General features: G+C 51.9%; 2 protein-coding genes across 2 annotated transcripts; one reads left to right on the top strand and one right to left on the bottom strand.

The window, feature by feature from the left end:
• Positions 1–260: 260 nt before the first annotated feature.
• Positions 261–3,043, bottom strand: MMGT1 (membrane magnesium transporter 1). Its single transcript, XM_040572092.1, has 4 exons — positions 2,881–3,043; positions 2,651–2,703; positions 1,661–1,764; positions 261–694 (listed from the first exon to the last, which is right to left on the bottom strand). The coding sequence occupies exons 1-4, from the start codon at positions 2,960–2,962 to the stop codon at positions 535–537; spliced, it is 399 nt and encodes a 132-aa protein (XP_040428026.1). The 5' UTR covers positions 2,963–3,043; the 3' UTR covers positions 261–534.
• Positions 3,023–23,099, top strand: SLC9A6 (solute carrier family 9 member A6). The gene is made up of 17 exons (XM_040572777.1): positions 3,023–3,062; positions 3,314–3,799; positions 8,278–8,477; positions 8,835–8,912; positions 9,565–9,641; positions 10,553–10,665; positions 10,838–10,943; positions 14,023–14,164; positions 14,390–14,495; positions 14,720–14,808; positions 15,026–15,139; positions 16,685–16,796; positions 17,032–17,185; positions 17,529–17,559; positions 18,768–18,847; positions 19,477–19,582; positions 19,775–23,099. Exons 1-17 carry the CDS (start codon positions 3,023–3,025, stop codon positions 20,048–20,050), a joined length of 2,310 nt encoding a protein of 769 aa, XP_040428711.1. The 3' UTR covers positions 20,051–23,099.
• Positions 23,100–24,032: the final 933 nt, after the last annotated feature.

Genomic DNA, 24,032 nt, shown 5'->3' with positions numbered 1-24,032 from the left:
CCAGTATTGTTAAAAAAAATAAAACAAAAGCAACCTTTTGACTTCCTGTGCCTACACCATGCAGGTCTCCAAGGCATTTTAGGAACAGGAGATGCTGCCCTTTTTCTGCTGTTAAGTGATGCAGTGCACACAGTATTTCTGAAGGAGTTCCATAAACTGTAGTGCAAGCAAACTGAGAAAATAAATAGCACTCAAACATTCCCTCTAATCAAAGAACAGTAATCGCAGTAAAAACTAGCTTGTTTTTCGTTTATCTGAAGTTAGGTCACCTGCAACTTTTTTTTTTTTTAATATATGAAAATTTGAAGATGTGTTTCACAGCATAATTGTAGAATAATTTACACTGCGTTGCCAATTCACAATTCATTTCCATTAACAGTGTACAAAGAAGGTCCTTAGTTTATATATATATACTTTATAAAGTCTGGAAGATCAATATAAATACTGCTCCAGAAATTAAAAAAAAGTGTTTACATCCCCGACTTGAATATTACATCTCAGTGTCCTGTATTATTATTATAATCTGTAAAAGTCTTAGCGGCGCAGAGGTTCAAGTTTTCGAAATTTCAGTGACGAGCTGGATGACAACGCATCTTGGTTTGAAGAATTCACTGTGTCTGGGGACTGGAACAATACTCTACCACGATGATTAAATACATAAAATGACGGATGGTTCCTTAATGTGTCAAATGTCCTTCAAAATAAAGGTAAAAAGTCAATGTTAATACTGCTTTAGAACAGGGGCTTTGAAAGAGTCAGTCTAGGGTATACCGGCTTTTACATACGCAGAAATACAAGGTTTGAATCCAAACCTTAAGGAGATACGCTCACTTTGTAGGTCTCCTAAACCAAGTCACAGAAGAGATACAAAGCCAACACGCCTGACAAATACTGACTGCTCAATATGCAGAAGCTGCCCCTGCTGCAGACAGACTTTACTTTCTTTCCCTGAGTTTAAGGGCAGCTCTGAGAATTACTATCTACATACGCACCAAACGTGACGGCCTTATTTCAGATGTGACTTGTGTTAATAACTTGACGCTGTCAGCTTCCCAGCCCTTTCCACGCCTGAAGCTAAGGGTTTTAGGTAAGCACTAAATATACCAATGCCAACTTGTTCAGTTTCCGTATTTACCTAGGTTTTTGAGAATGACCAGAAAGATTATCTCTACAAACCCCACTTCACATCCGTTTCAAAATCTCATTTCAAAATTCTTTACTTTCTTAAAATCTTTCAGATGTCTGACATTCTGCCTTGACTGAGACTGTGAGATTCCAGTAGTTCAGACTCTTGTGAAGAAGCAACGTGCAACAGAGGGTGAGCCAGGCGTACTGCCCTGCGGTCTGAGATCACCTTGTGACAGCGGTTTGTGACTGCTAAGCTCTTACTTCTCAGGCAAACATTTAATTCCTCTACTAAATCTGCAAAGCAGGATTTTGGATGGGGAAAAGCGAAAAGTTTATTTAATTTCTTCCGGTTATCTAACTCTGCCTTAAGTTCCACGCATTGCTGGCTTTCCCAGATGTGACTGTTCCTGTGTTATGTCTACAACATGCGTAGAAGAGCTGAGCTACAGAGAGACCTGCTATTTTGCAGACATGCTGTTTGCATAGAGCGTAACAGATACACGTGTTTATGAAGAGAAGAAATAAAACATACTTATTTTTTAGTTCTGAAGTGGCATCCATATCTTTAAATTCTCCTGCGATATGTACTATCCCATAGCAGGTAACTGCAAAGGCTAGCAGAGTCTGAAGAACTATCTGTAGGGGAGGAAAACAATGCAACATACAGATTACTAAATATAATTGTTTAAAAAAAAAATAAAATCTCATCTTTCAAACAGCATCTCTTTCGCTTTTTATCCAGTGACAGAAAGTGCTTTACAGAGGCGGGCAGTTCAACAGTAGGGAAACTGAGGCACGGAAAGATGGCACCACAAGATGGTGGCAGAGCTAAGAGCTTACGGCACCTGGCAGACAGGCTGTGCTACGGGAACTGCATCGATTCGCACAGCTCCTCACCGCGATCTGTGGGACAAACCACCGTGCTCTTGTGCGCTTAAGGATCTAATACTCTTTCTGAGAAATGAGGCGGCGGCCAGCCTATGCTGCGCAGAGGTGGCAGTTGCTGCTCTGTCCAAATGTCCTGGTTGGGGTGGGTGTTTCATCTCCTTAACTTTCAGATTAAGCAAAAACACAATAGGTAATAACTGAATTAACTGAATAGGTAATAGCGGAATTAAACCGTCACAGACCAAGAAAAGAAAAAAAAAACAAAAACACAACTAAAAACCCTTGCAGAAGCAGGTTGTGCTGGGATCAAACGGGCACACAGCCACGCCGGATAAACAAATGTCAGCCAACAGAAGGCAGAGGGAGGAGGATGTTTATGCTGCAGAGCAGGAGCGCTCTGAGGCTAAAGCCGTGCTCGGGGAATTTCTGGGCGAGATGTCTCAGGGCAGTCCTGGGGAAGGAGCGGGAGGCCTGGCCCTGCCCTTTGTTCCCTCTGGCAGAGGCAGCAGGGAGCTGGGGGAGGAAATCGAGCTCTTTTTGACGCCGGCAGCTCGGTGCGAGCGCACCGTGAGGGCTCCCGGGCCGCTTCTCCCCTCCTGTCCCCGCACCCGGCAGCCGCAGGAGCCCGACTCACGTCTATGGGCAGCGTCTCGTCCTCCTTCTCCGTCAGCCTCATGTAGGAGCGATCTGCGGAAGAGAAGCGCACGGCTGCGGCCGGCCCCGGCGCCCCGCCGACGGGCACCGGCGCCCCGCCGACGGGCCCCGGGCCCCGAGCCTCCGCCGGCCCCGGCTCCCCCGCGGCCCTACCCCCCCCCCCCCCTCGGTTCGGCCGAGCCCCGCGGTGCCCCCCGCCGCCCCACTCACGCTGCGCCGCCGAGAAGGCCGCGTGCGCCAGGGCGAAGAGGCCGAGCCCCACCAGCCCCTTCCACAGCGAGGCCGCCGCCATCCCGCCCGCCCGCCGCGCCCCGCCGCCGACAGGGGCGCCCCCGCCGCCGGGCGCCGCCTGATGGCGTCACGGGGCCGGGACCGGAGCCGGGGCCGGGGGGGCGGGGCCTGAGCGGCGGAGGGGGCGGGGCCCGGCCCCCGGTTCCTCAGGCGGGCCCGGGGCCATCGGGCGGTGCCGGTCGTCCCCCCCCCCCCCCCCCCCCCCCCCCCCCCCCGTGCCGTGCGCGGCGGCGGCTCCCGGGGCTTTGCCCGCTCCGTCGGGGCGCGCTGTGCTTCACCCGCCCCTCCTTCACGCCTCCCTCCCGGCCGCCGGCTGTCCCAGCCCTCCCCGCACCCCACGCCCGTTGCCCAGCTCCCCGTGCCCCGACAACCGGCGCCCTCCCCCCCCACCGCGTTCCCCGCTCCCCCACCCCCCCACCCCTTCCCGGGCCGGTCCCGATCCGGGCTCCCGGCGCCGCCGTCCCCGCCCAGCCCCGCTCCGTGCGGGCGGCGCCTGCGCCCAGCGCCGCTTCCTGGTGGCGGCGGGGCCGGGCCGGGCCGGGCCGGGCCGGGGCGATGGCGAGGCCGCGGCGGGGGCCGGGGCCGGGCCCGGTGCCGGTGCTGGCGGCGGGGCTGTGGGTACGGGCGGCGGCGGCGGCGGCCGCGGGCGGGGCGGCTCGTCCCGGGGCGCTGGAGGAGGAGATCGTGTCGGAGAAGGCGGCGGAGGAGAGCCACCGGCAGGACAGCGCCAACCTGCTCGTCTTCATCCTGCTGCTCACCCTCACCATCCTCACCATATGGCTCTTCAAGCACCGCCGCGCCCGCTTCCTCCACGAGACCGGGCTCGCCATGATCTACGGTGAGGGGCGCGGGCACGGCCCCGGCGGAGCCCCCCAGGCCCCGGGGGCACCGGGCGGTGCCGGCCCCGCGCCCGGGAACGGGACCCGCACGGGGCGGGCGATGCTCGCTCCACGCCCGAGCTCAGGCACCGGCGTGCCCGAGGTGCCCCGGAGGGGCTCCTGTTGCGGGTGGCCGAGCTGGAGAGCGGCGAGGGGCTCGTAGGGGGCCGGGGGTCCCGTCCCGGTTCTCCCGGTGACAGCCAAGCGCCCGCTGCGGCCGCTCGGGGTTGGTGGCCACGGGTCAGGGAGCGGCGGCGCGGGGCTCGGGCCGAGAGCGGGGTCGTGTCCCGGGGTGCCGCAGGCCTAGAGTTTGGGGTTTGCACCCCGTGTTCGGAGCACCTCCGTTTCCAGAAGTACGATCGCTCCCGCCGTCTGCCCCTTTGTGGCGCTCGGAGACCCGTGGGGCTGGCAGCCGTGTCCTGCTGCCCGGGGAGCCGTGAGCTCCTGCTTTCGGGGCTCCTGGTCCTCCTCCCACCTCGGTGAGGTGCCCCTGGAGTGGGGCCGTGGATCGAGGAGTGGGCCTCTCGCTGGCTGGGTTTTAATGGTGGCCCGCCACTGCTGTCACCAGAGGTGCTGCCGGGACTGGAGTGACGTGGCCTCCCGAAGTGCCCTGGCCATGGCAAGGAGACAAAGCGCGTGGCTCATCCAGGGTCACCCGGCACGACTTGGAGTTTGACCAAAGTAGGGCTGGGAGTTGTGCTGGGGGAATGATTAACGCAGCCACGGATGCCTACCTGGGCGAGATCCATGGAGTATAGGGTTGAAAAGGTGTTTTCTGGTGAGCGCTGGAGTCCGCGTCTCTTCTTGGTGCTTTCCCTCCCCTGGCTGGTCGCAGGCGATGTGCGACCAAGCTTGGTGGGAGCAGAAGCGTGGCTGAGCTCCACACGGCAGCAGAAAGCTCAGCTCTGAAGGCTGTGGCTTTGTGCATTCAGGCCCTTGGCTTTTGTTATCCTAAGTTTCAGTTAATTGGAGGCGTCTTTCAGAACGAAGGGGTGGAGATGCTTGCTGCAGCCCGGGGGCACAAAATACCAAAACGCCGGTCTGCGTTTACAAATTCCTGCAAGCCCTCGGTGAGGCTGCTGCCTGCACTGCCCGTGCTGCTCAGGGCACCTCTGTCACCTCCCGGCAAGGAGCTGCGCCTGCCCGACCCGTGCTGCTGCACTTGTCTTCCTCTTGTTCTCCCTTGCCCCTGTGAGCGCCCCTCTTGGTCCCAGAGCCCAGCCCCGTGACATTTGGGTCTCCCGATGATCCGTAAAACGCGTCTTTTCCGTCTGCTCTTTTGGAGACTGCGCTCAGGGAGTTGCTGGCAAAATAAATAACTTCACCCGCCTGGTCAAAACCCTGACTTTTTCTCTGCCGTCAAGGCTCTTGGCATCGCCCTCTCAGGTCAGACGGCCCCCATAGGAAAAGGGACGTGTTAGTTCCCAAAGAGCGTCGAGACCTGTTGTTTTACAGCAACAGCCTGCAAGCTGCCGGGAGCAAAGCAGGTGCCGCTTCTGCTTCGCTGTGCCTGGCCCCCTCTGATGCTTTCAGCCCAGGGGAAGTTGGTGGAAAATGTGGAAGCGCTGCAGCAGGCAGGCTGCAAAACAGACCTTTACATCTGGGCAAAGAAGCAATCTGTAAAAGCTTGTCTTTTTTTCTAATTAAAGAAACCTCGACAGCTAAGTCAAAACTTCCACATCTCTTCCTGCTGAAATCCGTCAGGGTTTCCTCGCAGTCTGTGCTTCTACCCCAAGTTATAAGCTGTTGCTTCGGGTGGCTTTTTACCTTACAAATTACACCGTTGGCTCAGAGCTGTTGTTCAAGAGCTGGAGTTGTTTCACAGTGATAGGCAATACGTGTTCAGCAGCCCCTGGGCTTCATTTCAGTGTTTAAAATTAGGTTCCCATACCCCGGGTACTCAACATTTAGGACAATTAAACGAGCAGTCTTGTTTCATTTCTTCTCGGAGTCTGGTGGTGGATGTGGCAGGAACTTCTCTAGAAGTTTAGTTTCCGTGTACTGGTTCCCGGTTGGCCCCTGGGTTGCAGACGTCCCGATTGTCTGTTGTCGTGATGCTCTCAGGTGCTCGCTGCGTTTTTCTTTCCTTTTGGTGTCCAGATTAACGCCTGCCTGGGGGTTCCTGCGTGCTGCCATTGTTGTTAAGTGCCTGAATGGTAGTGCATTAGTCTTCGTTTTAAATCTTAGCTCAGAAGTGTTCAGTAGCACCAAAAAAAAAAAAAAAAAAGCCCACGGGTTTTTGGTCTTTTTAATGAAGTTGGGATAAATGCAATGAAAATAATCTTTTGCGCTTTGCGTAGAGGAACTCAGTTAATTTTCCAGCTTCGCCTTTAGCTCCTCGCTCCTTGCAGCTTTCAGCTGTCAGCTTCCTGGTGTCGGGTCCCCCCGCTCAGCCCCCTCCCAGGGCTCCCTTTTGTAAAACTTTTGGCAGCAGAACCGTTTTGATACCGGTGGGGCACGGCTCACGGGTTGCAGCTAGGGCAGCCCTCCAAGTGCCAGGAGCGTTCCAACCACTTCCTAAGAGGCCGTCGGCAGCAAGAGGACGTACTCCAGCTCTGCCCTTGGTCCCGTTAGCGCAGGACTGGTTTGGGGGTCTGAAAAACCCTGCTGGCAGGTCGGGTGTGTCCCGGGTGCCGCCAGCCAGCTCCCTGACGTGGGAGGTGCGTGGGGAAGGTCAGCGTGAGCCCACAGTTGGGCTTTTTCCTACACCAGAGCTCTCGGCTTCAGGCACGGCACCCTGCAGCTTTCCCTCTAGGTGATTCCGGTCGTGTCTCGGTCTCGGGAGCTGATGGTGCGAGGCTGGCTCGGGCTGGGTGCCCGAGCACCTTGTGCGCGTGTGGATGTGGTTGTGCACGCAGACGTCTCTTCCCACCCAGCTCTGTTTCACGCAGAGAGCTCTGCGTGTGCTACAGGGCAAGACAGACTTTGGCAGCCCCAAGCCCAGCGGTCTTGGCAGGTTTATCGCAGGTTTGTCCGTCCCGTTTCCCTTCTCCCATTGCTGGGCAGAGCGGGAATTCGGCACCGGCCGGAGCACGGCCGGCACGCGGGGCCGGGAACAGCTGCGTGGGCAGGCGAGACGGGGAGACCAACCGTGGCTGCTGTCAGATGTAGCCCTGCTCTGGGACAAGGATTAAGAGGCGAGAGGTGGGTGAGTCAGGATCCTTTCTAAATTTCCAGCCGCAACCAAAGCCTCTCCCTCCTTCCTCCTTGCAGGGCATCTCATTTCAAAGCGGTGAGCCCCGGAGTCGAAAGGTGCCTCGGGGTGGGTTTCCAGCTGAGAAAAGACAGGCAGCTGCTGCGGGAGGTTTCTGACTCTTGCCTGAAGCTCTGAAATCGACTTTTTTGAAAGGGGTAGCTCCGGAAGGCTGTAGGAGCAGAGTTGCAAGGGTAGGAGGTGGATGAGCCTTCCAGTCTGGCTTTCTGCTTTTCTGGGGCTGTGACTTTACGCTGTGCTCTCACTGCAACTGCTAGAAGCTGCTTAATAGTCCTAAGCTGATATAAGGACCCTCTGAAGCTCACTTGATCCCAGTGAAGAGTTTTGGTCATCTCCCATGGAATCTCAGAGGTTCTGTCCCCATGCTGTGGTGGTCACGCACCTCCCTGCCGCGTGCTTAAATGGAGCCGTGCTGAGGCACCCCAATGCCCCTGACATCCTTGCCTTGCATTTCCTTACTTTACTCCTGGAGCACGCGGGAAGCTCACAGGAGCTAAGCCCCAGCCGTGTCCCTGCTGTACATCACATCCCCTGGCAGGGCAGGTGGGGGCTTTTCTTCTGGCAAGACGAGCAAATCTCGTTCTGGGAAGGTGCTGTCAAGGGAAGAGCAGGTGAAAGCCTGGTGGCACGTGGGGACTGGCTGCAGGAGGTGCTGGGTGAGTCCCGTGGTCTCCATCCCTGCTGCTGCAGGGCTCGTGCCCGTTCTCTGCTCCTGTAGGACTGTGGTGGGGAAGGAGTTTGGTGTCGGTCTGGGTTGTGCCCTGCCCCTAGGAAAATGCAGAGCGAGATTTTAAGTAATGCAGCAGTGAAGAGCCTGAGCGTCCTGGGAGGCAAATGGAGAAGCCTTCGGAGTGTTGCGGTCTCCATTTAGCTCCCACGTGTTTGCAAGCTTTTTCATAAACGTGTGGTTCAGAAATGGGGTTAAGTGACCCAAAAACCATCAGAAAACCAGCAGAAAAGTGACCCAAAACCATCTCTGCTGTGCCGGCCAGTGCCTGAGTGCATCTCTTCTCTCCGGCTTGAGACAGTGTCTTACGAAGGATGCTCACCGTCCTCAAAGTATTCATGAGTCGCTGGTGCCTTTTTTAATCCCCTACCAAAATGAAAAGGTTTAGTGCGTTTCTGTACTGGCGATACGTGATCCTGTCAGGTTTCCAGCTGCAAATGCTCACAGTGACCACCCCGGCGGTTTGCTCGTCTCACCACGCATCCCTCTCTCCCCAGGCGTCCTGGTCGGTGTGGTCCTGCGCTACGGCATCCACGTCCCCAGCGATGTGAACAACGTGACGCTGAGCTGCCAGGTGCAGACCAGTCCTGCCACGCTGCTGGTGAACGTCAGTGGGAAGTTCTACGAGTACACCCTGAAGGGGGAAATCAGCGCCCAGGAGCTCAACAATGTCCAGGATAACGAGATGCTGAGAAAGGTAAGGGAGCGATTTCGTGGTGAGGGATGCTCCGCGGGGTGCATGCAAATGCAGAAATCCTGTATCTGCTGCATTACGTGATTTTTTTTTTACTGCATTTTTATGTTTTTACTTTGGTCCCATAAATTGCAAGCTGAATACACAATGTAATGAAGCTCTAGTTTCAGCTGATCTTAACGTGAGCTGTTTAAACTCTGGGCTGTGTGTCTGGAAGAGCCCTGACTCCTCCATGCTCGCCTAACAGCCCTTCATCTGGTGGGAGTACAGGGTATTTTTCTATGTGCTTTGTCTTGCAAAATCTTAACAAACCGATTAACTGTTTTTTGTTTGTGTGTTTGTTTTTAAATTTATTTACAGGTGACTTTTGATCCTGAGGTGTTTTTCAACATATTGCTTCCTCCAATTATATTTTATGCAGGCTACAGCTTAAAAAGGGTACGTGCCTTTACAGTGCCTACGCTTTCAGTTCCTCTGACCCCAGAGCATTTTTAATACTTGAGAGTGCTTTAATGCTTGCTCAGCAGGCCAAGGCTGCAGAGTTGGGTACAGTGTTCCCAGTACATGCGGGATGGTAGGAGGCAGGGCTGAGAGTGCCCCTGTAGGTCTCACCCATCCCTCATCCCAGGAAGGGTCAGCAACTGCGACCATTTCCAGCATGGGTTTATGCAGGGGTATTTTAGGCCATCTGGAATTCTGAAACACTTTAGAAGATGGGAAGGTTTTAGGAAGCAGCAGCTCATTGAAGTGCTGATTTGGAGGGAGAGGAAAGTGATCCTGTTTAGCTCTGGGAGAAGGAAGGAGGACTTACGCTGTGTTAGGAATTAGTCCCCAGGACTCGGAGCAGCACCTTATTCAGTGCACCAGTACGGGAAAATGATACGCTCCTGTTTATTAGTGCTGCATTTGCTGTGCTGGTCTGGCTGCTTGTGCCGTTGTGTGAGGCACCATTCAGCCAAGCTCACACAGCTCACGGTGTTCAAGCCAGGCACAAGTTGCTGGGGGTGCTGCGCAGGTACCTATCCGTTGGCACGGCTTGAAATAAATTGTTAGTAAAATGCAATTCATTTTTTTTCCTTCTTCCTTCTAGAGGCACTTCTTCAGAAACTTGGGATCAATCCTGGCATACGCTTTTCTTGGCACTGCAATTTCCTGCCTGATGATCGGGTGAGTGGTTGCGGCCGGACGGGCTTTTCGGCAGGGCTGCGAGCTGTGCGTGGACACAGAGCTCTGTCCTGCAGCGGGGGCCGGGGTGGCTCCCCGGGCTGCTCAGCGGGGCAGCTAATGCCACTTCTTGAAGGGCTTTTGCTGGCCGGACAGCGTGCCTGCTGCCCCATTACCCAGTGCTTTCCCGTATCCCATACAGACTGCTTATACACACGGCAAGGCAAGTTCTGCAGATCCCTGAGAATAAACAGGCACTGACTTGAAATTGTTGAAAGCGGGGCCCAAACAAGTGTGAGACACACGAGTAGAGGGCAGGATCGTAAATGCATGTCCTGTCCTTACTTGCTGGGAGCAGATGCCTAGCAAACACAGATTGTGTTTCAAATTATTTATCTGTGTGCACAGAGGGAGCTAGATAATTCCCGTTCTGAATAGCAACGCGCAGGCTTGCGTAGGGTGTTTTCCACCGGAGATCCAGGGGGATTCAAGCAAACTCAGTGCCCGCATTATCTGCTCGTAGCTGCAAGTTTAGGACATTTGAAAGTCAGGCCAACCGAAAAGTCATTCCATTGAAACGTGTTAACATCAAGCATTGTGAAGCAATTGCAAGGTGATTGTCATGGTCTGTCCCACAAGCCGCTGCTTTTCTTTGGCCCTGTTGTGCTGGCAGACGAGTTGTGGTACCTGCTCCTCCCCAGCACCATGCTTTGCTCCTGTGCTGTCAGTGCTTTGGATTTCACGGTCCTGCTCTCTGCTCTGAGACCCTGGTGTTTCACCAGGCTCAGCTCATGCAATACAACTTCTCAGTGTATTCTTCTCCTATATTTGGACAACTTTAGGGGTTAAATTGGCAGATTCTGGGGAACTTCTTGCACTGCAAGTACGAGTTGTTGTCTCTCCTGCTTCCACAGCTCCGTCATGTATGGCTGTGTGGCGCTGATGAAGGTCACCGGGCAGCTCGGGGGAGACTTCTACTTCACCGACTGCCTCCTCTTTGGTGCCATCGTCTCAGCTACTGACCCAGGTATGTTAGATGGTTGTTTTTTTCCCCTCGTTTTACCTACATTTGGTGAAGAGGGGAAGAAAGGAAGGAAGGCTTTCGCAGGAAGGCAGCTTTCTAAAAGGGATGTTTTGTCTTTGATTACACCACAATAACGGCACCTTCTTGAATGTCTCTCTATTTTTCTATTTGTCAGTGACTGTTCTTGCCATATTCCATGAACTCCAGGTTGATGTTGAGCTGTATGCCCTTCTCTTTGGCGAAAGCGTTCTCAATGATGCCGTTGCCATAGTGCTGTCTTCGTAAGTGTGTTCTGTTTTTATTTTTAATTGTTATGTATGTTCTGTGTCAGGCGTTGGGGGGAGCCACCTGGCCTTGCTCCTGTAAAAATAGGAGCACTGGTGTTGGCCAGAGCAGATTTCCCTATTAAGTGTTCCCAGAAGCTGTAGTGACCTTCTGATCAGCCTCCTCCTTGAAGACCACTGTTTGAGAGCATGGATTGTAGCTACAGCTTCCTGTTGCATGGTGGATGGCTGTGTTTTTCTTTTATGGCCTGTTGACCCAGCCAGAAGGAAGGTTTCATGTCTCTCTGCAATGTGAAAAGCACCACCATTCTGTGGCTGCTTTTCAGCCACAGAATCCCACCAAAACCCCTCGCTGATGGCTTTGCTCCTACCTGCCTGCCTTCCCATGCACAAGTACCCGCTTTTGTTTCGGTGGAGATAGTTGGTAAAGCAGCTGCCTCCTTTCTCTGCCTCAAGAAGATGGTATTTCTGGAGTTAGTATCCTGAATTGGAAAGCGGGTGCCTTTCTAAAGAGTGTTTTATAATATTCTTTAATATTTTATGTCCTCTGCACGTAGGACATATTTTATCTGCATTTCCGTTGTGTTGCCATCATGGGAGTTTGTTTGGAAATATATAGTATCTGCAGTCATGACAGGTTAACTTATAGCTAAGACTAATGCAGAAAATATTTCTGGAATACTTGTCATGCCGGCGTGCTGATTGCGTGGGTTTTACTGATGTGCAGGCAGCAAGTAACATATTGTGAGCTTCTTATCGCCACCTGCTTGAGTTGTATTTACTAAATTGAATGTTTCTGGAACTGTTTGTATTGCTCACTCTGGCTTTTATGCTGGATGTGTCACCACTGGCGCGAGAGTCAACTCTGCGCAGCCAGGTCATGTTTGAGTAGTGACACAGAGCAGGGAGGAGACGGGGGCTCGGAGCCTGCCGGGAGTCGGTGGGCTCAGCAGCAGAGCCGTGGAGTTTGTGGTGGGTCTGTGTGCGTGTCTGTGCCTGCACCGTGTGCTCTCATTTGCCCCTTGCGCTGTTTTGCTCCCAGCTTTGTAGCTCTGATTTCCTCCCTTCCTTTTTTGCACGAGCTGAGTCCAGCCCCCCTCCTCTGGAATAAGGTAATTTGCGCCAAACCCGGCAGCCCTGAGCTGCAGCCAGCCGTTGTTTTGCTGCAAGGTTTGTGCACAGACTGGTCCAGCAGCGTGTTGACTTCTCAAGGGCTTCCAAGCAGCAAAAGTGACCCGCTGCAGCTCTTATTTGTGGTTCCCCTTTATTAAATTTGGCTTGGCACTTGCCTGTTGCACAGAAGAGGTGTAAGTGGGGAGCGGCAGGGGCGGTTCTGCTTCCACAGCACGGTGGTTGGGAGGGGTGGATCGGAAATGTGGAGGATTTGGGGGCTTTGGGGGGACACCTGGGCTGGCGTGGGTGGATGCCGGCGTTGCCCTGGGGTGAAGAGGGGCTCCAGCTGCGTCTGGCCGAGCACAGGGGTTTGGTGTTGGGAGGAAGCAACACACACAAAGCCACGGGCTTTGCCACTCCCCATCCCGCGAGGAGGTGCTTTCCGGTGGGGTTGGTGGCAGGGAACCTGATTCAGGATTTGGCCGTGTAAAGAGGAATCGAAGCCAGAACCAAAAGGCAGCGAGCAGTGCGGGGCCGGGGCTGCGGCTTGCGGGCAGGGAGCAGTGCAGCCCCAGGGCCCCTACCTGCTCCTCCCAGCTTAGTTTCTCCCTCTTTAATTTCTTATTAGTGGGGCAAAAAGCAAAACCAGAAGGAAGGCCGCAATAGGTTAAAGTGCAAAACTGACATCCACACAGTCAGTTACGGAGGGGAAATGAAACTAGGCTGGATTAAAAAACAAACGAACACAAAACAACAAAACCCCAGAATGAGGCCGTGTTGGTGAATGGGAAGTAGGAGATGGAACCGACAAAAGACCTTAAATCTCAGGGAGAAGTCTGAGGCCTGTGGCGTAAAAGACAATGGAGAAAAAATACAATTTATTAAAAGCAGGGAAGTTTAGCAAGGGAAGTGGCCCGTTACGTGTTGGAAAGGGTAGGGTTATCGCTCACGGTGCAGAAGAATGTGGGCCTGTTGTTAGGGAGGAAAGCAGCAGGATGTGTTCGTGAGACGGTAACTTTCCGTTCCTGCATAACTCGGGAGGTTAAACAGCGACTAGTTAAAGTTCAAGCCTGAGAGTTTTAACAGAGCCAGCTGAGGGGTTGCTGACAAGGAAGTTAGTGTTCTCAGCAAGTTTACATCAAAGAAAGCTAACAAGGAGTCAGTATTAACACAGGATTTAGGAGACGGATAGGGGCCCGCCTGTATCGCGGCCTTTCTGGGTACCTGCTGAGGGGTTTGGAGGGAGCACGTTCAGCGGCGTGACCAGCACGGGCCGGGGGACACCAGCGTGGCTGGCTGATCTGCCAACCATGGAAAATCTTTTTTGATTTTCTTGTCAAAAAGAAACGTTAAAGTTTGGTGGATGAAGACGGCAGCGCTGCTGTTGTGAACTGGCGCCGCGCCATTCGCCTTGCCACCCTGCAAGATTTCCCCTCAGAACCCAGAGCCGTGCAAAATGAACGTAGCGCACGTTAAACGCAGTAAAACTGAGTAACTTGCAGTTCTCCGGGGGATATTCACATCAGCTGCCTTTGTGGCGTCGACAGAGGAATGTAGGCTTCCCACTTGGATGCGTTGTGCTCCCAGAGTGCCTGGCTTTCCAGAGAGCTGATGCCAAGCCCCCAAAATGCCATCGTAAATGAAGAACTGTTGCCTGGCAAACTCAGTTGCATGATCCCCTGCAAGAGATGGGTTTTGGTCTGATGCTTTGTAGCATCTGGAAGGAGCCTTGCCTAGGGTGACTGAGCTGCAGGGAGGTGGCTGGGGATGAGGGGGAGCCCAAACTCTCCGGGCCAGGGCGAGCGTGCTGCTGCTGTGCTGCCTCCCCGATGCTCTGATTTCTCACGCTCGGGGTTTGCAGCGGTCGTAGCACTTTGCAAAGCTCACACAGCACTGTGAAAATCTCCCTCTCTCCAGACTAAGGAGTGTTTTGCTCCTGTGTGTGCTTTTTTCCCTCTTTCAGTTCTATTGTTGCGTACCAGCCAGCGGGCGACAACAGCCACACGTTTGATGTCACAGCGATGTTCAAGTCTATTGGGATCTTCCTGGGGATATTCAGTGGGTCTTTTGCAATGGGAGCAGCTACCGGAGTTGTGACAGCTTTAATATCCTTTTTGTTGTTTTTCCAAGTGTTTACATCACAGCTTCTTCTTTTGCTATGCTGCGTTTCACCCAGACCCAGCGTTTCAAGATTTTATGCCTAAATTAATGAGAGGCAATGCCACAGCCTTTTTAGGGGCAGGCTGTGCAGTACTGCTGTGATACACGGCTGGATTAGACATCCCCTCAGCCTACAGTTTCTCTCCAAGTTGTCCTTAACAATCTGCAACGTCACCAAGTTCACCAAACTGCGGGAGTTCCCCTTGCTGGAGACCGGCTTGTTCTTCTTGATGTCCTGGAGCACGTTCCTGCTGGCTGAGGCGTGTGGCTTTACAGGCAAGCTCCAGCACTGCCCTGCATTAGAATGGAAATCTGCAGGGATGATGGGGCTATTGAATTTTGCTTCTCTAAGTATTGGCTGCAGATGGGACTCTCCCTCTGCTCCTATAAGTTTAGTTATTTTGGGGTTTGGGGTTATTGTGTTAAAAACCCTACAGTGCTGGGTGCAGCTCAGTTCCCTTTTCATGGCCACGAGTCTAACGTGATGCTCTGCTCCCCAGGTGTGGTGGCTGTACTCTTCTGTGGGATCACACAGGCTCACTATACCTATAACAACTTATCTACAGAATCCCAACACAGAACAAAGCAGGTGAGAGCTCCTCAGCCCCCTTAATCCCCTCCAGATTTGCAGTTCAGTATTCTTTCTTTCCCTCTAGCCAGAATTAGGTGCATCTGCCAGTCTACAGCTGGATTTTGCTGGAGTCGCTCCTGCAGAAGTATTCTTTGTGTGGTGGATGGGCTAACATGTTTTTCTTGTTAAATCTGAGTTATGTTTAATTCATTTTTAATTTGTTTTCCTCTTTCAGTTGTTCGAACTGCTGAATTTCTTGGCAGAAAACTTCATCTTCTCCTACATGGGACTTGCACTGTTCACCTTCCAGAACCATGTCTTCAACCCTACCTTCGTGGTGGGAGCTTTTGTATCCTTTGGAGGTTGTTTTATAAAACAAGAAAAGAAAGGGAGAGGTGCCTCATTCCTAGTGTGTGTTTTTCATTCAAATGTGATTTTTTTTCCCAGTCAGTCTAGCTTTATTTTTAAAAGGGAGTTTCTACTGTGTAGTGGTGCCTTTGGTTATTTTAAGAAGATGGAGATTCTTTTCCCAGCTTTTCTGTTTTGTTTTGTTTTCTCTGTCTTGTCAGCTTTTGAGGGAGGGGCTCAGCGCTGGATGTGAACATGGTGCTGGAGCGCCAAGCTTCGTCCTGTGGCAGCGTGGTACAGGAGCAGCTTTGCAAATGGGGACCTCCTGATACCTCCTTGTTTCCTCTTTTCTGTGCTATTCCATTTGGTTAACCCTGAAAAAAATACGTTTTTTTTTTTTCAAAATAACAGTTAGAGCTACAGTAGATATCTCTGAACGATGTAACGAGAAAGGATTTCCCTTTCTGCAGGCTGATGCTAGCGGAGATGCTGCCCTAATATGTTTCAGAAGAGTGAGGATTTGAAGGAATTTTTTTTTTCATTTCACAGGGAAGCCAGTTCTGATGTGCGGAATTATTTTCACCCTTTGCCTGCACTGAAGCAGGTTTATACAGATAAATAAAATGTTATCTTCGCCGGTGCTGATGCATGGGTTTCCAGCGGGGTTTGATGAATTTCCCTGATTAGCTTTTGCAGGGCTGCAGCAGGGTAAAGGGAGTGAAGAGCCTAGAAATACATTTGGGTAGTTAGACTGAAATTGTGTGCTCTGCCTTTTCAGTAGGAACCGGCTAGCTTGCTGAGGAAATAGCTCATTCATGAGAAAGATCATGAAATACATCTCGTATGCAAATTCATGATGTTCAGGAAAGAACGTAAAAGCTGGAAGCGTTTTGCATATTATTCTAGGCTGCACTGAATACTGGCTGCAAGATTATTTTTGCAATCTGGGTGCTGGTATTAAAAGACACAGCTTCGAAGATAAAAGCAATATGAAGGGGCTGCTGATTCTTGTGTCTCGCAGGCTATGAAAACAGAAAGAGTATTAGATTTTTTTTTTCCTCTCGACTGCTGCTGCTTTCATTTTGCTGAATAATCTTTGGGAATGGGACCTGGCTTATAGCTTCAAGCCAAACTGTGAAGTGTGGCGTGCTGGGGAATGTCAGAGAGGTTGTGGAAGCCGTGAAACCTGGGCTTTGCAAAGGACAAGTAATTCTTGTGGTGGAAAATGAGCACAGCAGGGGAGAGCATACAGTGGGAAACAGTGGTTTTTCTCTTCTCGTCTAATCTGTCCTCTCATCATTTCCTTTGTTTATATGTTTGCACTTGTCTCTATATGATATTCCTGAATTGCAGTCTGTGCTTTGCTTTGGTGAGGCAGTAGCGTGCTCTTCCCGCACTGCTGTAGCACTCGGAGCTGGGTTATTGTCTTTGCATCCTAAGGACTGGTGTTCGTGAAGCTCCTCGTGCTTCTGCTGGCTCAGCACTCAGAGGTGGGATACAATGGGAGACACAGGAAGAACAGTTTCCTTAACAAGTACAAATACAGCTTGCTATCTTCCTAGGAAGAGCTGCCAATATTTACCCGCTGTCATTTTTACTGAATTTGGGGAGGAGAAATAAGATTGGAACAAATTTACAGCATATGATGATGTTCGCTGGTACGTTGATGCATCCTTGCCTCCAAACATTCTTCACCCTGAGCAACCTCTTAGGGCAACGTCTGGAGAAGAGGCTGGGCAGGACGGGGCTCCCCGGGGCTCCCTGGTGTTCGACCACGCGGGGCAGGGGAGGCTGAGCAGTGCGGCACCGGTCCCGGGCCGGGAAGCCCACAGTGAATGTGGTCTCTGGTCCCGCAAGCTAACATTGCTCTTCTGCCATCCCTTCCCCTTGCAGGGCTGCGAGGAGCCATGGCGTTCGCCCTGGCCATCCGCGACACGGCCACCTACGCCCGGCAGATGATGTTCAGCACAACGCTCCTCATCGTCTTTTTCACGGTGTGGGTTTTCGGCGGGGGCACCACGGCCATGCTGTCCTGCCTGAACATCAGGTGAGCGCGGCGCGGGGCGCTCCTGGCCACCACCACGCCGCCCCATCAGCGCGGTGCCGTGGTTCGCACGGCGCCCGCGGCTGCGTGACGTGAGGCGGTGTGAGTGATGCCACCAGATGGGTGAATGGGACCGGCTGCACGGACCTGCGGAGCTGTGGCGCCTGTTGCTGGCAAACGCTCCTGCACGTGCCCCGGGGCATCCCCCTGTGCAGGGGGAGCAGCTGCTGAAAGCGCTGCGCTTGCCCCAAAGACGACGGGAAGGTCCCGTCCGTCCCCCAGATGTGCGGCACGTACCCGCCTGGCATTGCCCGTGCTCACCGTGTGCTTGTTTTCTCCTCCACAGAGTCGGCGTGGATGCGGATCAGGAGAACGTGGTGAGTGCAGGGCTTTGCTACTCGCCGTCGGGCGGTCCTGGCAGGGGAGTTTGTGCTGTGCCCTTTGGCACAGGGGTTGTGTCTGGGACCGTGTGAATGCTCCTCTCTGCTCTGCTCCCTTTCAGCTGGGGGAGGGAGGCTTTTTAGCTCCTCTGGTGAAAGTTGCAGTCAGTAGGAATCGTCTCTTTCCTGTGCCCTCTGTAGTTATAATGAGGCTTTCTTTATTCTGTTTGAAAGAAGGCCTTAGAAGTGATGTCGCAGTGCTTAGTCAGTCCACGTTACTGCCACAGAACATTTGGTCTCTCACTGGTTTTGGAGTTAATATCAAAACGTGCATGACACAGAAGCTCTCTGCCTCATCCCAGTGTCCTGTGCAGGACAGAAATGCCATTCACTGCCCCATTTTAAGTAGTATCTTCAGGCTTGCCGTCACCTCTGTTGCGCCCTCCTGCTTGCTGCGAGCAGCTACGTGGCCGAGTGGGGACCGCTGACCGCGGTGGGATACGTGCTGCAGCCCTGCGGCACCGGGCACTACCTGCCTGGTAGCCCCCAGCTGTGTGTCTGCGGCCCGGCGGTGCTGCGGCTGTGCCTCTAATCGATTTCAGTGTGGGGTCTGCACCTTGGAGGTTCGTTTTGTGCAGAGATGTTGATTGGGCTGCTCGCCTCCTGGAGAGAAAGTGCCAAATACAGGAGGCAGCCCGGAGCCATAAATCTGAAAGCCAAATTTCTGTGAAATATGTAATTGTATTACGTACGCAGTGCCCTCCAAACAGCTTTATGTTTTTCTCCAACTAAAAGGAAGCCACGAATGCCCGTGGCACAAGATTATTTGCATATTAAATCTCAAGGGAGATTTGAGGGAGGTTGGACCTGTCAGTCGCTATTAAGCGCGATGTCTGGATGCAGGTGCTGGCTCCGATGCACTTAAAACCTTGGGGCCAGAAACTGGAAGGCTCTAGCGGGAAAGCAGTCGCTCTGCGCTTGCCCTGGTTTGATGCCACCTCCCTAAGGCCGTCAGATGCTGCTAAATGCAGAGCCCGGTGCTGCGAGCACTGTTAGCCTGTCGCGGTGTGAGTGACGTCCTTATGCTCGCTGCAGCCCAGAGGTCTCTTCCAAAGAGCTGGTGGGAAGGCATTTTCCTACGTTCCCCTGGGTAACCCGGTCTCAGTACATTGCTCTGCCGCTGTTAACATTTTGTTTTCTCGCAGGGTGTCCCGGAGAGCGAGAGGAGGAGCACAAAGGCAGAAAGCGCCTGGCTCTTCCGCATGTGGTACAACTTCGATCACAAGTATCCTTGAACTGCAGTCAGCGCGTGCCGTGTCGGGTCCCCTGTGCCTGAGGGGCTCCGCTGACTCAGAGCACGACTCCCTCCCTGCTTCGCAGATGAGCCAGCATTTGCTTCCCCATCTCACGGTTGTTTTCTGACTTGCACTTCCTCGTGTTTGTGGCTGTTTGCACCTGCACTTACTGGAAATGCTGCAGTGGCCAAGTTCAAAGCCGGGCTCTCAGGCTGGAAGGGTCTCCAGAGGGTCTCCAAAGGTCTCTGGTCCCTGTTCCCCATGGCAGGAGGACAGGGAGGCAGAGGGACGTTCCATTTATAGCCCTCTCGCCGGATCAGTGTCTCTCCTCCCTTTCAAATGCTTTGTCATGAGCTAGCAGAGCAGTAATTTGCCAGGCAGAGGGTGCAGGATGACAGGACAAGTGATGCTGGAAAACCTCTTAACAGGATTGTGTCCTGGTCCACTTGTGTCCCTCTTGCTCCTTTAATTCAGGTTGCTCATCCATTTCATTTTTGTGCTTCCAGGGTTTTGTGTTCCTTTCCTCAAGACACTGAGTTCCTTGCTGCTGCCTCTGCATCCCACCCCTCGACTCCCCGACATCGCCGCCTTCCTTTTTCTTCCTTAACCCTCTCTGCAGCTATCTAAAGCCTCTGCTGACACACAGCGGTCCTCCTCTCACGACCACGCTCCCCGGCTGCTGTGGGCCGATTGCCCGGTGCCTGACAAGTCCACAGGCATACGAAGTGAGTCCGATGCCACCTTTGGTGTCCTTTCTGTCGCGGTGTCAGTGGAGTTTGATGTGTTTACAGTTCTGTGTAGCCTTTGGGTGCTGCGTCGAGCTGGGAGCCTGTGGGGAGGCCAGACACTCGGGCTGACAAACAAACACAGCCCTTCAGAAAGGGTTAAACAGCACTTTCCTTCTGTTTGTTGCCCAGAATCAAGAGCAGCTGAAGGATGATGACTCTGACCTCATTTTGAACGATGGGGACATCAGTCTGACCTACGGGGACTCCACCGTCAACACTGATTCGGTTGCGTCCAGTGGCACGTCGCGGCGGTTCGTAGGAAACAGCTCCGAAGATGCGCTCGATCGGGAGCTGGCTTTTGGGGACCATGAACTCGTGATCCGGGGGACACGCCTGGTCCTTCCCATGGACGATTCGGAGCCACCCTCAAACGTCCTGGATAGCGCAAGACATGGTCCAGCATAAGGTTGCTCGGTTTAATTGACAGTAATATTTGCATATATGATCAAGAAATGTGTACTACCTAAAGTTTAATGCATGTCTCAAAATGTCTAAGCTGTATAAATATTATTTATATGGTGTCAGAAGAATATAAATATTCTCTGCCAAGCACTTGTAAAGAACAAGCTGCGATTTTAAGTTAAAAACTGTGTTGACTGCACTGTGTAGGGTGGAACTGTTTTAGCGTAAGAGTCTTTTGCACACAGTGAGCTTCTTTAATGTGTGATTTGATGAAGGGTTTAGTTCCCAGCTGGGTAAGTAAAGGAGCTGTCTCCCTGTTCATCCTTTGAACGTGGGAGAGTGGGGTAGGGAGGTGCTGGTGAACAGTGGGAGTTGCTTTCTGTTCAGATGAGGATTGTTTTTTTGCCTCTGATCTTTGGATAGTTGCGTGTGAAATGTCAGCAAAAAGTCAGACTGCAGACTCTTGTTCGCTGTGTGGGAACCTGAGCTGAGATCCAGAGATTTTCTGCTTTTAGTGACCCGTCAGCTCTGCCCAAGCCACTGCTTTAGCAGGCTAATGTCAGACATCAGTCAAGCTGCTAGCCGTGAGTGGGGGAGCCCCCAGAGTGGGATGGAGGCATGGGTCGTGCTGTAGTCACCTCTGGGAGGAGGAGCTGGTCCTGCAGAAGCTGCCCAGGGCGTGCACAGATTTTAGGGCTGAGTCTGTCTTTCGGTTCTAGCACAAGCAGCTTTGTAGAAGCAGCCATCAAATCCTGAATTGGCGACCAAATTCACATTTGGGAAGCGACCGTGTCTTTGTGCGAGTGAAGCTCCTCTGCTGAAGCCATGGATGTAGCTGAGGTGCAGCGCTGCCACGGCCCATGCTGGACCGCAGAGTCCTCGATGGCTACAGACTGACACGGTACCTCCAGGCTTCTCCAGAGGTGAGGTATTTAGCATCTAGGTAGTACTGAAGGGGAGTTGTCCATCTGTCCGTCCTCCTGTATAGTCAAAATCATTGCACTTTGTTTAATAACTCCTTAGCATTAGCATGCCGTGTGTCTGTAATCCCCACCTGATCTCTCTCATGTCTCTTACCATTTAATGAAACGCGTTTGCAAGTTGATTTTATTTTATTTTTTTCCCAAGGAAGAGCACAGAACAATTTGTGATTTCACACTAGTGTTACAGGCTTTACTCTGTAGTTACAGGAATGGCTAAAGGTGCAGTGAAATTGTTAACCCTGACATCCTTCTTTTCCTCCTGAAAAGGGGGAAGCACAGAAATTTACTGTATGTAATTTTATTGTCTGTTTTAGCTGCAGTTTTGCTATACAAACCTTTCAGGGTTACTGGTGCACTATAGCCTGTTCTGGAGTTAACCCACTCCGGAAGGCTTAAACAGAGGTGTTTAAAAAGAGAATATTTGAAAAAGAGCCAGGTGAGGGTGAGCTCTCCCAGCTCCCATTAGCTTTCCTTGCAACAAACTCTGCATCTCTTAGGATCCGATCCTGAGACCGCAGAGCAGTTTCCCTACAGCTGTTTTCCCCAGCACCACCTGAGAGCTGGAGAAGACAGGAAATACCGAAAGTTTGCGTGTATATTTATAGTTGAGAAAATCGATTTTTTTTTCTTTTTTTTCATTTTCTCAGGTCTAAGTAACATTGCCTTAAATTTACGGATGTGAAACTAATTATTTTGGCAGTTTATCCCCAAGAAAATCCTTTCTTTTCCCTTCTGAACAAAAAATGTATAGGTGTTGCCATAGGTCTCCTCTAGAAGGGGGGTACGCTCTGTTTATATTTAGATAGGAAATCTTCCTTGCACCAATAAATGGCAGTCTCGCTGTTAACGTAGCTGTTGGATTAGCGCTAGCCTCTTTGTTTCCTGCTATGCAGGAATTCCATAAAGTGTGCATTTTATATGACATCTGTAACTTAACTTCACGTGTTTAAAAAACAAAAAAAAGTAGGTACATGTTGACTTTAGGTTTACTGCATCATTTCTACATCCTTTATTTTGTATTTTGTTTTGCCTTTTTGAAGAGGTATGATAAATAACTACCTCTTGTTTTTTCCTGTATGGTCAGACTATGAATTCAATTTACGAAGCTGATGCTGGTGCGGCCGCCGGGTCCCGCTCCCGCCGGCAGCTCCCGTGCTCCAGCTGCCAGGCTCCAGGCAGGAGAGCAGCGTGCGGGCATTGCAGGGCTCCATCCCAGGCAATCCCAACCAAGGTGCAAACTTGGAGCCGAGTGCTGCGCGATGGCCACAGCCTAAGGTCTCCCCATAGCCTTAGTGGCATTCCTCTTTCTCTGACCCTCCCACTTGAATAATGTGTCCACGTCCTGAAAGTTTGCCAGCACGTTACCAGGAGCCTCGGCTTTTGATGCCAGTTCAATTAGTACATTTAAGAAAAAAAAGTTAACGAGAGATGATTTTATGGGGTACCTGTGAACTCTGCTATGATCCATACATCATATAAGCAGGGCTATTTCAAATAGTGTTGGTGAAAGAATGAATGTAAGCTGCAATTCGTGAGCATTTTAATAAATGACTCAGATTCATCCTCAGCTGATTACTTTCTCTATTCTGCTGCAGCAGAGAATACATGATTGCCTGGGTTTCAGATGCAGAGCCCTGATGGTTTGTGTGCTGCACTTGATTTTAAGGGTTACTGTAGAGAATCAGGCCCTGAGACCCTTTGCCAAGTAGATAGGACGGCCCCAAGGAGGCAGTTTACAGCTCACGTGGAGATTTAGAGAAGGTGCCCTCCTTCTGTAAATTGAATTTTCATGGTTTTTGCACACGAAAAAGCATTGTAGGTAAAGTTATGGTTTGTACTAGTACTGTCGATTTGTGTGGTAATGGCATTAACCCTGTAGTTGTGGTGTTTGTGCAGCTGATCTGTGATAGCTGATGATCACTATTGGACCTTCTGTTTACACTGACTAAATCCTTTACTGTTGCGTTGTACTGTGAAAGAAGGATTATGGGCCTATAAAAGATTTTTTTTTTTCTGGAATTGTGTGTACTGTTTCATTAATTCACATGGAAATAAATCTGTAGCAAAGTGAAGACGTGCCGCTTTACATTCTTGGACCGCTCTGCTCACGGCTGTTGGCAGCCAGGGAAGGCAGCAGCTGCTGACCCCACGCTCATCCACGGCCAGCAAGAACCCACTGGGGCAGTGCTGCTGCTTGCAGCCGCCCTGCAGAGCTGCATGGACCTGTGCATTACAAGGGGCATTTGCAAAACCGAGTCTTGAGCTCTCCTGGACTTTTATGCCCAGTGTTTTTGTCGATTTTGCAGCTGGGATCATTGCAGCGGATCTGCTGTCCTCTGAAGGTGATTCTGCCCTTCATCGCTCCTCTACATTGGTTTTGTGAGTGCTGTGGGAGCAGCAGAAGAGGTTTGTTGTTCAAATGCTTTACAATCTTTCAATACTGAGGTCATTTGGGAAACTTCAGGAATCTGCTTTTGAGGGCTTTGTTTCTAAAAGGGCAACCTTCACTTTTCTAAGGGTATTACAATACGTTGTAGCTCCGCTTCACTGCCGGAGGGCAGCCTCTGAAACCTCATAAACCCTTGTCTTCCATCCATAGCAGCGCAGAGGTCTGTTACCTTCCTCCTTTACATAGCTGTGGGTTTGATTTTGGCAAGCAGAGGGAAGGACCATGCCACCACACAGCCCTGCCTGTACACGGGCGTCCCCCACCCTGCAGGTCCAGGTGGGCAGTACAGCGCTGGCTCACAGGCGTACGGCGCCCGCTGGCCCAAGCCTGTGTTGAGCCATCCCCCACCACAAAAAAGAGAGCAAAGCTGCTCTGTTGTGCTAGCAAAACAGAGGAACTCTGCTGTTGCCCAACAACTATGCTTGCTGTGAAAACGTCCGTGACATTTTGGTTTAAAGCAGTTCCTTTGTAATGATTTGGCACTGAGAAAACCAAGAACTTTTCTTCCACCAGTGTCCCAAGCCCAGCAGCCAGCCAAGAGGACATCAGCTCT

The sequence above is a fragment of the Cygnus olor genome, chromosome 13 (assembly GCF_009769625.2).
Source record: "Cygnus olor isolate bCygOlo1 chromosome 13, bCygOlo1.pri.v2, whole genome shotgun sequence".
In the NCBI taxonomy this organism is placed as follows: Eukaryota; Metazoa; Chordata; class Aves; order Anseriformes; family Anatidae; genus Cygnus; species Cygnus olor.
Note: the sequence above shows the minus strand (reverse complement) of the source record. Positions and strands in the feature narration are given on the sequence as shown.

What these genes read in the sequence shown, in the direction of transcription:
- MMGT1 (XM_040572092.1), bottom strand. Translation starts at nt 2,962, where the DNA reads ATGGCGGCGGCCTCGCTGTGGAAGGGGCTGGTGGGGCTCGGCCTCTTC. An exon ending in ACGAGACGCTGCCCATAGAC is followed by an intron (nt 1,765 to 2,650) that starts GTGAGTCGGGCT and finishes CCTCCCCTACAG; the next exon opens with ATAGTTCTTCAGACTCTGCT. An exon ending in ACTTCAGAACTAAAAAATAA is followed by an intron (nt 695 to 1,660) that starts GTATGTTTTATT and finishes TTTATTTTGAAG; the next exon opens with GACATTTGACACATTAAGGA.
- SLC9A6 (XM_040572777.1), top strand. Translation starts at nt 3,023, where the DNA reads ATGGCGTCACGGGGCCGGGACCGGAGCCGGGGCCGGGGGG. An exon ending in GTTGCCATAGTGCTGTCTTC is followed by an intron (nt 10,944 to 14,022) that starts GTAAGTGTGTTC and finishes TCCCTCTTTCAG; the next exon opens with TTCTATTGTTGCGTACCAGC. An exon ending in TGGTACAACTTCGATCACAA is followed by an intron (nt 18,848 to 19,476) that starts GTATCCTTGAAC and finishes CCCTCTCTGCAG; the next exon opens with CTATCTAAAGCCTCTGCTGA.